This window comes from Vespula pensylvanica, chromosome 13, assembly GCF_014466175.1.
Source record: "Vespula pensylvanica isolate Volc-1 chromosome 13, ASM1446617v1, whole genome shotgun sequence".
NCBI classification, from domain to species: domain Eukaryota; kingdom Metazoa; phylum Arthropoda; class Insecta; order Hymenoptera; family Vespidae; genus Vespula; species Vespula pensylvanica.
The window spans coordinates 66,063-83,119 of record NC_057697.1 but is presented as its reverse complement, the minus strand read 5'-3'; the positions used below and the strand labels follow the sequence as shown (position 1 = coordinate 83,119).

Genomic DNA, 17,057 nt, shown 5'->3' with positions numbered 1-17,057 from the left:
TACTTAGGCTAATTTTTTAGACGATAGGATACATAAAATGACGGTCAAGCGGAGCGACAAAATGGAGAGGAGAATTTTGATCTAGCGGAAATAATCAACTAAAGTACCAACTATTATGTATATCTATATATCTATATATACATATATACGTATATGGGTATAGATATATAAATATTCATTATTTGAGAAGAAGTATATAAATATATAATTAAAAATAATATAAATATATGAGAGATATATAATATATATATATATACTATATATATATATATGTATGTATATATTAATCGAAAGAAAACTAGAGACTTAGTAAATTATTATTATTATTATAGTTTTAGCCAATGAGAATGTAACAGATCCGCAATGTAAAGCAGATAAGAGAGAGTGAGAGAGAGAGAGAGAGAGAGAGAGAGAGAGAGAGAGAGAGAGAGAGAGAAAGAGAGAAAGAAAAAATGCAACAAATTATTAGCTTCGCGGGATACGAAAAGGTGACGGTACGTTTAGTGAGACGTAAAAACAAAAGAAACTAGTCACGTGCGCTATTTAGAGCGCTACTATGTAATATATATAATATAAATTATGCGCACATATAACGTATATTATATATATTACAGTAATATTATATACATATATGCATACTACATAAATACATACATATATATGTGTGTGTGTATATATATATATGTGTATATATGTACACATACATATATGTATATATGTATATATATAGTATTTATCTTTGAATTTGTATTTTACTTTTTAGAGGGGTTTGGACGGACGACCCTTCTCCTCGCTTTTACAGTCCGTTCACGAATTCATTGCTCACACTATATTCGTGGCACACGTACAGGGCATAAAATGGAAGATAAAGGATAGAGTGATTAAAACGTAGCTACATATATACGTATGTACGTATGTACACGGCTCATACATAACAGACATGAAGTGAAATACAACGTGATGAGACGCGCGTGTACGATTTTAAAGAGTACGTTTTGAATTTCCCTTCTTCAACGAGAGTTCGGAGGCTACATATATAGTTATCGACGGATAATGGTATGAAACGACATAAAAATAATAAGAATAATAATAATGGTAATAATTATGACGATGATAATATAATATATATTAATACTAATATATAATAATAATAATAATAATAATATAATAATAATAATAATAATAAACAAATAATAAATAATAACTAATAATAATAATTACTAATAATAAACTGATTAGTATTATAATAACATAAATGAATAATAATAATAATAATAATAATAATAATAATAATAATAATAATAATAATAAACTAATAATTTATAATACATATACACATAAACTTATATACTATACAGCAGCGTAAACATACACAACATATATTCTTGTCATTTTTAGAAAATTACCTTTATAAATAAAAATATTTCCGATCTCAATGGGGCGTGGTCGATCGGGGATCGCGTTCGTAGGAAGGACAATGATTTGGAAGAGGCAGAGCAGAACAGCAAAGACTTATTATATAAAGGATCTTGATTTGAATTCTCAACCATACTTTGTACGTCGAATCGATAAGTCTCGTGTACATGACCGGCTTTGTTCGCCAATGGACATTTAAGATTCATTCTTAATTTTTTATTACCACTCAAGTTCACTTATCATTTTTCAAATATGACGTTTCATTTTGAAATGAAATTTGATTAACACGCAATATATCGAGTTCCAACGTAGTTTAACCCACGTTTGCCGATCCACAGCTTCAATAATTACATACCGTGAACGGAATAGCGAATCAATGCGAGCGTGAGAGACACAGGGCTCGGTAATAAGGGCCTCGATATATATATATATATAACACTAACACTGGCAAACAAGTACCACCGAGTAAAGATGTAATCGGGAAGCGTGTACGGGCGTATCGCGCACGTGCCTAACTATCTTTACACTGATGATGCATTACGCGCAGCCGGTGCTCGGCACATTCAACGAACGTTTCATTTCTCACGGATGTTATTTGCTTCTCTGGCTGCATGCACTGTCTATGTTTAATGCATATAGTATTTATACATACCTATATAAAGTAAATGCACAGGCGCGTATTACGTATGTGAGGCTCTTTAATTCGTTGCGTACAATGGATGTACGAAGTCGATAGAAACGATACGATAATATAAGATAGAGATAAGCGGATTGAGAATCCGATCGGACAGATTTTCCACGCGATTTGCGTTGTTAAGGCGCAAAAGAAGAAACTGTGAGGGAATATCCTTTATAAGAGAGTTAAAGCCATCGGTGAACGAATTCGCGAGTCTCTTTTATTTTCCCACATCTTTTTCTTTATTTCCCCTTAATTTTTTTCTTCTTAGAATCATTCTTTATTTTTTTGCAGAGGCTAATCTCTTTTCGCGCGATACCATAGAATATCATTTAAAGAAGAGGGTGGCTTGAAGTTATCACTTTCCTCTCGAATGTTTGTCATTACGAGCTTGCGAGGAAGATTATTTGATAGAAGCCGTAGAAAGTAGGCAACTCGGAGGATAACCAATTTCTTCGAAGATGCATCTTTGCCAGCACACGTACATATACGAGTACGAGAATGATCAGGAGATAAAGAGGAGAGATCCAAAGAAGCATCTATCGCGGGGAACACAGAAGAGACACGTATACTAAATAATAAAAAAAAAGAAATGCTTCTATGCAAGCACCAATTGATAATATCACTACGATCTAAGCTTTTTAAAGAACTTTAACAAGTACTAAAAATAGCATATATCAAGGAAACACAACCTACTCTTATAAATAACATGGAGAACACAAAATATAAATACACGCATATACAAAACGTACACGTATATTATACGTATATACATATAAATATATAAATACCGTATAAATATATAAATATAAATATAAATTATAAATATGAATATATATATATAAATATAAATAAATATATATAAATATAAATACATATATATATATAAATATATAAATACGAAGGTCAAACGACGATTGTAGACAAACTAGAAAAAAATATAAACTATTTTATCCAACAAAGTTTTTGCTACAACCGACGTAGTGTGCATCTTGCTAAATGTCATAATCGAGACTTATTAAGAGGGAGAAGAGAGAGAGAGAGAGAGAGAGAGAGAGAGAGAGAGAGAGAGAGAGAGAGAGAGAGAGAGAGAGAGTGAGAGAGAGAGAGATTCTTAGCTCTAAGAACGAGATTAGAGAGATAAAGAAAAAAGAAAAGAAAAAAAAATAATGAACATAATAATGCGATATTCCCTGAGGAGATCAGCTTTGAATTTATTTTTACATGACGTGATGTAATAACCGAGACGAATTCGCTGCTCGCTAATCAATGTTCCGAATTTCTGGGAAAGCGATGTATTCGCGAAAAATCCGAAGCGTCGTATATACGGCGTGCCCGCGTATGGAATTTACGAATCGATCGGAGAGGAAAGAAACAAAAAAATGATTTTCAGAAGAAAGCTTCGTATTCTCGATACGCTTCGGCATGACGTCGTACCGAATCGTCCATCGACTTCGTCCTGCATGAAAATTAACTCGAAGAAGTTAGCAGCGTCGACGGAAGCGCCCATCCTTTTGTAAACTTTTATTTATTTTTTTATTTTAAAATGGGAGAACAAACATGAGCGCTTCACTCGACGTCTGATTTATCTCAAATCGGGATCCGAATACTTTGCCCATTGCATTGCTCTAAACTGAATGTCTATGATGGACGACGCGCTATAAAATGCGATTTCGAAGTTAAAAGGGATCCGTGCTGATGACAGAGAAAGAGAGAGAGAAAGAGAGAGAGAGAGAGAGAGAGAGAGAGAGAGAGAGAGAGGAGAAGGGAAAGAAGGAGGACGATATATATTTGTACTTATATATCACGCTGCTCTCGAAAAATCAATTTGACACGATCGATCCAGCGCAATTGCATTTGCGAGCAAGCCAAAGGTATGAACAAGGAAAACCCATCGACCCTCTCGACACTGCTGCACCGCGTTAACAATCCCCCCATTTGAAGTGGAATTAAGAGAAAAAAGAAAAAAGTATAAAAAGGTATAAAAGAGAAAATTGGAATCACGTTCGCTAACGTTGCGATCCGATCGAATCGTAATGTCAGTGATATAATATATAGGAAACAGGGTATGTTTTTGCAATTATTTGCGTAACTTGTAAAGAAAACTTAAACGAACACACGTACAATACATATACGCGCGCGTACATACATATTTACATATACAAAAAGATACATTATATGCACTATTCGAATCGATGACTGAGCGATGAGAAGAACGAGAAGCCGCGCGCACACGCGACGTTACAACGCGACAACAACGGCACACAACAACAGCAATTACACATGCACACGCAATTACACGTCAAAATGAGCGAAGAATTATCAAAGACGCGTGACTTTTTAACTAGGCTCTCGCCGATCTAACTATATCTCTTAAAGCTACCTACGACGTAAGCAGATATCGAAGATATTGGACATGTGTTACATCGTTCTACGTAGGCTACGATAAGCGAACGTAGAAACGGACTCGCGAATCGAGAGTGAATTTTTATCCTCGCGATCTCTCTTTTTCCTCGCTCTTCGGCCATTCCCAAACGGATTTGTGATTTGTTAGTAAACGTGCGCGATCGTCGCGCCTGTTGGATTCTTAAAAAGAGAAAAAAGATTTAAAAGGTTAAAGAAATGTCGAAAATACTTCTTCCTCCCCTAAATATTTCTACCCGTCTATATCTGCTTACCTTTCTTTATCTCGCATTGTCTACATTTTCTTTCTTCTTTTCTGGCTTTGATATCCCCTTTCGTGGAACTTGATTCGTTAACGAGATTCTTCGAGTATATTTTCCTTATCCAAGGTGTTACAATCAACATCAGCGAACGTTTCCTCGATCGATCATAATCTTTCGAATCGTTACGGATAGTTGGCCATAGTCGTTCGTTCGATACGCTGTAGGATCGCTGTTTCGTTTAGAGACCCAAGCCAAGGCTGATCGTCACCGGGCTTCGTAAGAGATCTTTTTCAAAAAAAAAAAAAAAAAATCAAATCAAACGATGAAAATTTAGATCGCCATAATCCCCGGCCATACTTCGATCGACTATCCGGGACCAATCATTATTCCTTCTGGCTAAAAGTGAAGAACAATTAAAAAGAAGCGCGTTTAATATTGTAGTTCAATCATCTGCTACGTGAGAGAATGACAGAATGATCGAACGAGAAAAGAAGAATGAAAGGGAAAGAGAGATAGAAAGCAGTTGAAAGTAAAAAAGATGTTCTTCGACCGTATGGTTCGTCCCAATTCGACATTTTTTTTTATCGATCTTTTTCCCCTTCGAGAAGAAAGACGCGACCCCTTCTTGGACCAACGACGCTTCAGAGGGAAAACTATACACGAGACTTAGACTTTTTACAGAGTTACACTTGTCAATTTCCGTGCACGGAACTTCAAACTTCTTGTCGTTACGAATAGCGGTTCGATTTGTAGAAATAGATCTCCGAAGAAAGTTGTGTGTGTGTGTGTGTGTGTGTGAGAGAGAGAGAGAGAGAGAGAGAGAGAGAGAGAGAGAGAGAGAGGGAAAGAATTAGGATCTCGCGTTGTCGTTAGTAGAAAGGTGGGGTCGATGACGCTCTACATTCGTTCCAATTTCTTTTCTATGATTACATTTCTTCGAGATTATTGTCTCGTTTGCTTGATAAAAGTCTACGATCTAAAATATTTTTATAGCTTATTAAACTTACTTGATCGATGAAAAATGGTTTTGATTGAATGTCTCGTACAATTTTGGACAAAATTTTATTTTATTCTCTCCAACGATCGTGCAATTTCGAAGACCGTCGCGGCTCGAACCCCGTAGATCATATAGTGTTTGAAACGCTAATGAGCCCTCCTCCATCGGCTGGAAAATGTGCAATGTTTAGAGAAACGAGCGATGCTTTTAGAAGGCTGTACACGTCCTACTTAATTTCGAGTTAATTGAACGAGGAGGGCATGAAACACACGCGCGCACACACGTACACACGTACACAGTCAAGATGCAGAGCGGCGAAAAAGTATGTCGTGTGTGGTCCGTATTAACAAAAAAAAAGGAAAAAGAAAAAAAAACAAAAAAAAATGAAAAAAGAAAAGAAAAACAAAAGATTTGACAACTTTTTATTAAATAATATACGTAGTATTTGTCGAGCAACTTGCGTGTGATAGAAACCGAGAGTCTGATTATAAGCATGAAAGAAGCAGAGAGAGAGAGAGAGAGAGAGAAAGAGAGAGAGAGAGAGAGAGAGAGAGAGAGAGAGAGAGAGAGAGAGAGAGAGAGAACGCATATGACATTAATTGTGAAACGTTAAATTAAATCAGACAGAACATATTTTAAATAATTAATCGCCAAACGACAAATTTTTAACTATGAAACTCGTAGCTCCTAAGATCGATACATATATATATACATATATATATACATATATATATATACATATTATATATACATATATATACATATATATATATATACATATATATACATATATATACATATATATATACATATATATATACATGTGTACATATATTCGTATATAAACATAAATAAATTAACCGTATTATTATAATATATACATATATTATTACAAATACTGCATAAAAAATGGTAATTGATTGAAAGTCATCTCTCTAAAATTACGTATAAAATCGAGAAATGCGGGTAAGGCGAGTAACTCGACTTTTTTTTAATTCGATGTGTCTTCTCGATGGGATGACAGATGACCGATGATCGATGAACGATGATCGACGAAGAGATCGAGAAAAGACAGAGACGAAAATTTTCTCGATCTCCTTGCCGTATCTCCGCGGCTGTCTTTTTCGATAAGTGGCCGGCGCGTGTTTCCTCTCGTCCGTAGCAATCCCCATCGTTTGATACAAATTCTTTTCTCGAAAAGGAACGTGTATTAGCTCCTCCGTGCAATATGTCTACGATTTAGATAGTTTCGTTGATTCTCACTGGCGCATATCGCAAGCAAGTTCGATTGTGGAAATCATAATGCGGTAGCTCTGGCGCCTGCTCGAAGTGCAACAGTTGGTTAACAAGTGGTTCCTTCGCTACGAAACGCCACACCACGACCGCGACGCGTTAAAATTACCAAGAACGATCGTTAAAATTACTCGAGAGAAAGCCTGGAGAGAAATTGCCTTAAAATTTATTTGCTAACGCGCACTTTGTGCTCGTTACTTCGCACTCTGTTTTATTTGTATTTTATTGTTATAATTCGTTTGTTTCGTCGATCGTTGCTTAATTATTTCGAGCCGGTGAACACTTGAAGGGAGACGTTGCCTGAGCAGGAAGAAAAATTTTAAGTGCTCGGGCGTATACCGTCCAGTATAAAAATCGGTTTAATTTTAAGATTGTTTTAAGATACAATACTTGATTCTACGCATGTACGCTTCTTTGCACGAATCTAGTCGAACGATAGAAGATTCTAGTCACGTTATATCATTCCCACAATGGCTGATCCACGATCGGTGGGTCGAGGATTCTCGTCTTTCAAAAACTACGTTCTCATATTTGTGTCCATTTATCATTAGTTTGCAACCGCGGCCGCCGCCAATTAGTCCGTCGAGTCCGCCGCGTACTGGTATCCCGTTACTCGAGAGGCTAGGGATATAGAAATTTTAGCTGTAGGTACACGTACTGCATACAAACCATACACATACATATAGGTATTTTATACCTACGTGCGACTATAACCGAACCTGTATATTTTTACATACTAAATGTGCAGAAGCGAATGGTGGGGTGAGTCGTTGCAAGAGGCGCGAAAAAGGGGTACGGAAATATGTACATATTTTGTTGATACGTACACTCGTATATATACAGAAATACACACGCACACGCGCGCACACACGCATATACACGCACACGCGCGCGCGCGCGTACATACACACACACACACACACAGAGATCGTATATTCATACACTATAAAAAAGTATCCTGCAGCCTTTTGGCGCATCGGAGAAAGAGAGAATAAAAGTAAAGATGTGCACCGAGAGTATCGTGAAATCAGTTTTATCGTTGATTTTGGGCGTGGCATACAATAACTGAAAAAAAAAGAAAAAGAAGAAAAGATAAAAAAAAAAAGAAAAAATGTCAAGTTTTGTAATCAACGCACCCCGATTTTCGCTGCTTCGTGTTCTAACGGGAGCCGGAAAGCGTTGCGTAGTATAATCAAATACCGATATATACATTTGCGAGAGTTTAGTCCCGGTCTAGTAGCGACGATCGTATCTATCTGCGATAGAAAACGAATCGCTTTGTTTCAGCTCCTCCGACTTACAGATCGGTGGGACGATCCTCGTGACTAGATCGACGATTTGTACATAATAATACTATAATAGTAAAAAAAATAACTGCAAAGATCTGCACAGGGTGTACGTATACATACCGGTGCACACGTAATGTCCTACTTAAAGAAAAAGTACTAACATATTATTAGCGCGTGAGATAGAAAGGATAAGGAAATAAATAAAAAGAAAAAGGTACAGAACAAGAAGAAAAATAGAATGGAGAAGAGGAAGAGGAAGAGCGTTCACGATATGAGCGTGACGTTTGCGAAGAGATCTCGCCCTCGCCCCTTTTTTCTCGGGGAAGATCTTGCAGGCCGATTTAACGATTAAGTCATTTTTGTGCGGAAGAATTCGAATAAGAAATCGCTAAGGGTGTTTGAGAGCGCGGTCTTCGAACCAAATAGCAAAAGAACGAGAAAGAGTGAGAGTGAGTGTGAAAGTAAGAGAGAGAGAGAGAGAGAGAGAGAGAGAGAGAGAGAGAGAGAAATGTTTGTAACTATTTATTATAAACAAAATGCAACAGTATTAAAATCCTTAAATATGATAAAAAAAAAGAAAAACGCAGGGCGATATTTCATTGATCGGTCGCAATTGTTTGACTGATTATTTTTGTTATTAGCATTATTACGCTTCGTTGTATAACTAAGCATACATATTATCGCTATCCATTATTATTTTTCTAACTCGTTGACGTCCTTGTGCAAAAATGGAAGAAAAGATAAAAGGGCCCTGTGCGCGCGACTACGCAATCAAGCGAGACTCGAGAATATCTCGATGGTCGCCATTTATACGCGTTCATGATTGAGAAAAAGTTGAGAACGAGCGAGAGAGAGAGAGAGAGAGAGAGAGAGAGAGAGAGAGAGAGAGAGAGTGAGAGGGAGGGAGAGAAGGAAATAGTGGATGTGCGTGTGAGTGAGAGCGAGAGGGAAGGAGGCGACCGAACGCGCGAACGCAGATCAAAAGTAAACTTAAAATATGGTAGTAGTATCGTTAAAGAAAATAAAAAAAAAGAAAAACAATTAAGCGAGGGGAAGAGGTTTTAGCATATCAGCGTGTCGAGCTTTTAGGGTGGCACGATAGCGTGAAACGACGATCGCGCACGCGACACGACACACACGTTAGAAGAAAGAAAAAGAAAGAAATAATAAAATTTGCGCACTTATTAAATGATGTAGTACGTAAATTGTGTTTAGAGAAAGAAATAGGACGTTTGATGTCGGTGGGATTCGAGGAGAAGAAGGAGGATTGGGAGGAGAAAAAGGGGGAGGTGTAGGGGGTTGGAGGAGGAGAATGAGGAGAAGGAGGTGAAGGAGGAGGAGAAAAGGAGAAGAGGCGTGAGATGGGAGAGCATGCGCGTTTCGTGGAAACTTTTCGGCCTTCCTTTCTTACTTTTTATCTTCCTTCTTAACCTCCCACTTCTCCCGTTCCATCTTTCCACGCTCCGTCCTTTCCTCCACGAGAGAATGTGCAATTTTTTCGCGGAGAAAGAAAAAATCGTCGTCGTTCCTCGACGAGAAGGAAAAGTTTCCGCGATCCGTGCCGTGAACGACCGGTGGAATTTCCAAGCCGATTTTCCGATCTCGAAGTGCGCTTCTTCGGTATGTTCCTTTAAGCTGTGCAGCGTGCACGAAAACAGTTTGTTATTACGAGAATAATGAAAACTTACCTTTTTTCCTTTCTTGCCTTTGGAGTCGGGGATGCTACGAGAGGATTTCACCGATTAACAATGAATGTCAGGAAATCAGGAAGCTCGTCTCGTGCGTCGAACGGAAAAGAGGACAAATTCTACCGGTTCGCGTGCACGTTAGGTACAAGGAATAATAAATAATGAAGATTTGTTATAACGTATTAGTCGGCGATTTTTTTTCAAGAGCGAAAACAAAGTAGAAGAGCGGGGGAAAGAGGCGAGAGAGGCGGGACCGATTTGCACGACGGACCGGAATTTTAGGAACGAAGAAAGCGCGAACGCGAGACATGCCATTTTTTAATTATTATTTTCATAAGGAACATGTAATATAATATTAATAATGTATATCGATATATGACGAATTAACAGCATCATCGCGAGCTATGATCTCACACGAAACAACGCGCACGCACACACGCACACGCACACACAACACACACATATACGCGAATGAACGGACGGACAAACAGAGGACAGACAAAGAAGCAACAAACGGACGGACGAACAGAAAGATATACGCATCATGTACACATGCGCGACGATGATGATGGTTAATATTATTATTATTACAATTATTATGGTTATCGATTATGATTATTATTATAAACAAGAAAAAAGATACTAAAATACATTATATAAAATAAAGATAATTAACCCTTACGTTAGGAGGCTAAACGCATACTACAACGTTTGAAGTATAAATAAAGCAAAAAAAAGCAAAGAAAAGGAACTTACATTAAGAGAAACACTTTGAAATTAACATGCATACATACACGTACGCACACGTACACACACGCACCACACGCGCACACGCACACACACACACACACACACACGCGCACACGCACGTACACGTGACACGCGCACCAAGAAGAAGTCTGGGTGACATAAATCAACGTCGTACATTTATACTATATCAAGACTAGGACACGGTGAAATATATAAAACGTAGAGAATTTTTGAACGTACCTCGTGGGAATCTGCATTTCGTCGATGATCGTGACGATATCGTGACGAAACTTTGAAGCTAGTTTATATCGTCTCGTCCCAAGCGAAAGTTTACGAGAATTGAAAATATGGAGGAATCAGTGGATCCGCGACAGTGAAATCGAAAGAAACTCATTAACTCGTACGACTTTCTCTCTGTGTATACTCGAATAAAGGAGGCGAGGAGAAGGAAGACGATTCCGTTGGATGTGATATAGGGACGATAAGTCTAACGAAATCGTTGTCACGTATCGGTAGACGAAGGAAGGTTCCCCGACGTTCGTATTTTCGCGCCACAGACGTGTTCCCGTATTCGGACATTGTTTGGGTTCGTCTTTTTCGTTTTCGTTCTTTCTTATGTATAATAAACGCCGAGCCGAAAAAAAGTTCTCTGTACGACGTACCTTATTCCACTTGGAGCTCGCATACAGACTACATAAAAAAAAAAGGAAAAAAAAATCTAGCTATTACGGAAATGGCTACTAGAAAGAAGAAATGTACCATTCAGATAGTTTATTATTAAAGAAACGGTAATCATTATAGGTATATTAACGACATTATTTATATTATTACGCATATTATATAAATAATTAATAAACGAGATACTAACCTTAGGGTGAAGTATTCGCAAATGAAAAAATTTTGGAAAAGGCCGCGTTCAAAAGGAATATTTTGAGGCGCGGCGGCGATGTGCCATTTTATCGGAAATGGCATTATCGACGGAAATAAAAAATAAAATAAAATAAAAGGAAAGAAAAGAAAAGAAAAGAAAAAAAAAGAATAACCAGCCGATTTACTTTAACTTCGACAGTACTATTATTTATTTGTATATGCCGAACGATTATGCCGTTTTCAGCGCGACATATTTTGGCGATTCTCTTTGCTGGTAAAGATTCATACGATGGTCGCGTAACAGGGCTGAAAAACGGAGAACTAAATGGGAGAAAGAGAGAAAGAGAGATAGAGACAATTAAAAAGAAAAAAAAAAAAAGAATAAATGAACAAAATAAAAACCAGAAGTTTCTATACTTTTTACGGAGATTGTTATAGTCTAAGCGCACACTGATCAAGGCATTCGTCGCTCGGCAAAGCATAATACAATTATTAATATAAAATTTATAACAGAAATAAAATAAATGAAGTTAATAAATATGTACACTGTATAATAAACATTATTTCCTATTAATAATCATCGGTTTTTTATTGGCCATCTTCTCCGTTACAATTAATTACACGTTCCCAATATTATCATTATATTTAGTCAATAGTACCTTCCTAAGCTTTAATTTCACCTTCGTTGTAATAAATACATAAATATATGACAATGTAAAAACAATGATTGTACTCTGATAACGATAAAAAAAAAAGTATTTTCTCAAGTGAAATGAAATTAACCACCGATCGTCGATAACGTCACGGTCGGGAATATTATATGATGGTAAGAAACTGGAAAATGTCTTTGCTCGAGCTCGTTAAATGTTCCAACATACGCGTATGTCATTAATCGTAACCCTGTTTGTCCATTCCACTACATGAACATAGAATCATGTAAAGTCTCGAGATCCTTTTTCCTCTGTACGGATCTCTTTTTTTCCTTTCTGTACATTTCGTAGTCTTCGTCATCGGTTGGTAACTCGTATCTACAGAGCGGACACGAGTTGGTCTGAAAAAAGAGGTTTCAAATCACTCCGTCGTTTGAAATCGTCATTTTCTCGTAATGTTGCATACCTTTCCTAACCACGGAATAATGCAATCCTTGTGGAAAGTGTGACGGCAAGGTAAAGTCTTTACCAAATTACCTATTTCGAATTCTTTTATACAAACGGGACACTGTTTCGATTCACTCGAAGAAATTTGAATGTCTTCTAAAGTATTCAGTGCTTCTTTTGATGCGGGTGGCGGTAATTTCGTATCTTGGTCGAGCAATTCCCACATACCTGAATCTCTCAACAACCGCGCCATATGTATCAAATGATTTGGTGCCTCGCCATCGCCCAACGGTGTCCAGCCCATTTCTTCGAAGTAGTCCGACATTTTATTCAAACGCTCTAGCGCGATCACCGTGTATATTTTACTCGAATATCTTTCGTGACTATGACTCGGCAATAATCTTCAACATTACTGACCGTGAATGCTTCGACATAGATCCATAGATGATTACTATACAGATTCGAATAGCAAAAAAAGAAGGGTGGTCATCTTCTAAACTAAATGTGTAGTACTCGAACCAATGCCAACGGTTGGTAAGTTATCAACGGTCAGTAAATTACTGACGGTCGGGAAACTATCGATTAAAGAATCTTGCCGTTAGATACTAAAATGTCGATGAAATATTTCGATTAATAGTATACGTTGGATGATGTCAAGGGGGCTGCATAGATTTTTTTTTAAGAGGATTTATTGACGCTTCAATGATCTAGTATATCCGGTGAATCACAATTTGCTCGAGAGAAAATCAGTACATACTGAGCTCTTGTGGAAGTCGGCTGTGTTTAGTCTCTCATTAGTGATCTTTCTTTCGATGTCTTGTTAATCAGGATCAAAGAAGTAGGTACGTAAATAAAATGTAGCGTTAGTCGTACGTTATCGCCTGTTTCTATCTCTATCTAATTCATTTCATTTTTCTTCTTTCCATATGTATATATGTATGTATGCATGTATGTATGTATGTATGTATGTATGTATGTATGTATGTACATACATAGATAATTGATAAATTAACACTTGAGAGAGTAGAGCAGAACAGAGCAGAGCTGGACAGTTACGATGCGGATTATCGGGAAATGCCTTATCGCTCTTTGTATATTGCTCTTCTCGCAAAGAATCGGGAAAGCAGATACCAAAGATAATGAAGTAGACGAATGCAGTAATTTCCCGAATGATTTAAAAAATGAGATCAAAGCGTATGAATCGCTGGTACATATTATTATAAACGAAGCTCTCAACGGTACTTTCAAGGGAAGAACGTGGCAAGAGTTGGCTGATTTCGTAGATAAGTTTGGGCCAAGATTATCCGGCACACAGATATTAGAAGATTCGATTGATTATGTTTTAAATAAATCGCGGTCTTATGATTTGGAAAATGTTCATGGAGAAATTGTGAAAGTACCTCATTGGGTTAGGTATGTAAAGAAAACAAAGTCAAGAAGATCGTCAAGAATACAAAGACACTAATAATTTCGTTTCATTTCGTAAATTCGTTCCAACGCAATATTTCAGAGGTTTCGAAACCGCGACGCTTCTACGACCAAGAAAGAAAAGTATCTCGATCCTAGGACTAGGATATAGTGTTGCTACTCCAGACGAAGGAATAACAGCTAATGCTATTGTCGTGAACAGTTTTGCCGAACTCGAAAGTAGAGCAAAAGAGGTACGGTCCAAAAGAGTTTTTTAAACGTCATCCCGATTATAATGATAACTTATTATTTCATGCCTTTCATTTAGGTATCCGGTAAAATTGTCGTATATAACGAAAAATATGTTTCGTACGGTGAAACTGTAAAATATCGTTCATCCGGTGCTTCGAAAGCTGCCGAACTTGGTGCAGTGGCAGCTCTTATCAGATCGGTGACACCATCGTCGCTATACACGCCGCATACAGGCATGCAAACATATGCCGAGAACGTCACCAAGATTCCAGTGGCTTGTATTACGATCGAGGATGCCACGCTTTTGAGAAGGATGTCAAATAGGGGTAAACAAAGTTACAAGTATATATAAACGCACGCACCCTCACACACACATATCTATATATCGTATAAATATCTATACGGTTACAGCATACATGTAGTATCTTCGAGAGTATACTTTTTTTTAATCTCCATTGTCTTCCACAGGTGAAAACATCGTAATACATTTGAAAATGGAGGCAAAAAATCTGCCGGATAAAGAATCGAGAAATGTCGTAGCTGAACTAAGTGGCACGGATAAGCCAGAAGGTGTTGTCGTAGTGTCAGGACATATAGACAGCTGGGACGTAGGTGATGGCGCGATGGACGACGGAGGTGGTGCTTTTATTTCCTGGAATGCTCTACAATTGTTGAAACAACTTAATTATCGACCTCGCAGAACTGTCAGGTAATTAGTAAAAAATACATTGTACATTTACCAACGATATTGCTGTTAAAATATTCGATACGTTAGGATGATTATGTGGACAGCCGAAGAATTGGGAATAATAGGAGCGCAACAGTACATAAAAGAACACAAAGCTGAAGAAAAAAACTTGCAATTTGTGATGGAATCGGACATGGGAACATTTATTCCTTTGGGTATCGAGTATACTGGCACGCCATATGTGGGATGTGTTTTGCGAGAAATTTTGCAGTAAGCAATTATCAATACCTATCTTATTGCATGAATATCGAAACGTTGAACGTTTATCAGAAATTTATCTGTCCATTGAAGACTGATGTCCCCTTTGGGAGAGATGAAAGTACGCACGCCAAATGGTGGACCTGATATAGAGTATTGGACGAAAGCTGGCGTACCTGGTGGATCTCTTTGGAACAAAAACGATAAATATTTTTACTATCATCATAGTCAAGCGGACACTATGCTGGTAGAAGATCCAGAATCTCTTGACATGGGAACAGCTTTATTTGCAGCTCTATCTTACGTTTTAGCAGATCTAAGCATCGATTTACCTCGGCACAATTCACTCGGAGAAATTTCAACGAATATACGAGTATAAAGTACTCTAAAAAGGGGGAAAGATAGAAATAAGTTGTTATGTACGAGTATTTATCAGCAGGTACATACGTTCTATCTTTATTCTCAAATGTAACGTCTCTCGTATGTACTTACATCCAGCCACGCGTACAAACATATTTTAGGCCATCCCAGCCTGGTGGTCATAAAGAGTTCGCTATATACGTATGTATATTTTATGAGTATAACAAATGCTTGGACGAGACGACTTGGGCTATTATCGCTCGTAATTTAAATTGGTCTTTCCGCTCAACGGAGAATACGTGAAACGTATACGATATTCTAAATCTTTGTAATCTTTATCTTTCTATTGGAGAAATACATAATGCAGTTAACTTAAGTTTTAACCTCAGATTATTTCATACTGGTTCTGAGCTTATCGTAGATATTTTCTTCCCCGTTCCAGTATTTATTTATTAATTTCTCGATACATTTTCGTTTACTTATTAGGAGAACACCTAAAGAACACCACCCACTTGAAATATAACATTTGTATGATCATCTAATGATCTCGAATAACTAACACAAGTAATAATACTTGTTTGCGCCGTCAATCTCGTTCTTCGAGCTCTATTCCCTCCCCCCCCCATTCCCTTTTCCGCGCCGCATCTATTTTTTTACACACCGTCGATAGGAGCAAAAGATTAAATGGTAGGATCAGTCAACGTCTAAGAAAAATAATATCTATCATTTATATTAACGTATCCTCATCCTGATTCGGAAAAACCATAAGAAGAGAATGTTGGGACATAGTTTTCTCGCCAGCACTGCCGTTAATTGAACAATCAGGAGAACTACCGTCAAAGGCCATGTAGTTGGTGGTGGTACTGCTGGTCGAAGGCATGTCGTTTAAGTCTGGGGATGCCAGGGGTGGTTGAGCACGAGTGTTGTTGACGCTTTCCAGATGCATGCTATAGGATTCGCGATAACCAGATGTGCTGGAAGTGTCCTCGTCCCAAGAAACGTCCGACATTTGAGGATGAAGGTGATGATGGTGATGATGGTGGTGGTGCTGAAGTTGTAACGCATGGAATTGTTGATCTATATTGTTACCCCTATCACCGTCCGACTGTCGAACAGACAAGCTGCGCCTTGAACGAATCGAGGAAGAGTCAGAAGGGATGCTGAAGACAGAAGGCTCCATTGCTGGAGTCGATGGTGTCTGAACTGTACTTTGGTTGGTTGACATGTCCTGTTGTTCTTGCTTCATCTGTGATAAAAAAATGGAGATAACATCGCGTATTATTTTTTAGCTACATAATTATTAGTAAAGAACTTGCATTTGGCTTTGCTTGCAAAATAATTCTAAGGAAC

At 37.6% G+C, this 17,057-nt stretch overlaps 3 protein-coding genes and 2 long non-coding RNA genes across 17 annotated transcripts in view; 3 read left to right on the top strand and 2 right to left on the bottom strand.

The window, feature by feature from the left end:
* Positions 1–420: 420 nt before the first annotated feature.
* Positions 421–976, top strand: LOC122633684. Its single transcript, XR_006328169.1, has 2 exons — positions 421–494; positions 764–976. It is a non-coding gene; the product is annotated as an uncharacterized LOC122633684 (long non-coding RNA).
* Positions 977–1,272: 296 nt separating this feature from the next.
* The window catches only part of LOC122633683, an 18,056-nt gene continuing 2,271 nt past the window's right edge, over positions 1,273–17,057 (top strand). Inside the window, exon 1 of the long non-coding RNA XR_006328168.1 lies at positions 1,273–3,187. This is a non-coding gene — a long non-coding RNA (uncharacterized LOC122633683). The remainder of the gene's footprint in view (positions 3,188–17,057) is intronic.
* Positions 11,826–13,163, bottom strand: LOC122633682 (E3 ubiquitin-protein ligase RNF181-like). The gene is made up of 2 exons (XM_043821899.1): positions 12,762–13,163; positions 11,826–12,696 (listed from the first exon to the last, which is right to left on the bottom strand). Exons 1-2 carry the CDS (start codon positions 13,065–13,067, stop codon positions 12,562–12,564), a joined length of 441 nt encoding a protein of 146 aa, XP_043677834.1. The 5' UTR covers positions 13,068–13,163; the 3' UTR covers positions 11,826–12,561.
* LOC122633680 (carboxypeptidase Q-like) lies at positions 13,440–16,083 on the top strand. Of its 2 annotated transcripts, XR_006328167.1 has the most exons (8): positions 13,440–13,584; positions 13,739–14,155; positions 14,253–14,403; positions 14,478–14,727; positions 14,870–15,110; positions 15,177–15,359; positions 15,441–15,786; positions 15,869–16,083. XR_006328167.1 is itself a non-coding variant. In XM_043821896.1 (7 exons), exons 2-7 carry the CDS (start codon positions 13,800–13,802, stop codon positions 15,724–15,726), a joined length of 1,467 nt encoding a protein of 488 aa, XP_043677831.1. In that variant the 5' UTR covers positions 13,440–13,584; positions 13,739–13,799; the 3' UTR covers positions 15,727–16,083. The 2 variants fall into 2 exon arrangements, 1 of the variants encoding a protein (XP_043677831.1); XM_043821896.1 differs by having other exon boundaries at positions 15,441–16,083.
* LOC122633678 (protein unc-80 homolog) overlaps positions 15,776–17,057 on the bottom strand; it is a 20,917-nt gene continuing 19,635 nt past the window's right edge. For 11 of the 12 annotated variants that reach the window (XM_043821859.1, XM_043821860.1, XM_043821867.1 and 8 more), the window contains 2 exons: positions 16,369–16,953; positions 15,776–16,336 (listed from right to left, as the gene is read on the bottom strand). In XM_043821859.1, the coding sequence (XP_043677794.1) occupies positions 16,435–16,953 (519 nt within the window). In that variant the 3' untranslated portion in view covers positions 15,776–16,336; positions 16,369–16,434. Of the gene's footprint in view, positions 16,337–16,368; positions 16,954–17,057 lie in introns of those variants that run through there. The other variant, XM_043821869.1, reaches the window with a different exon arrangement.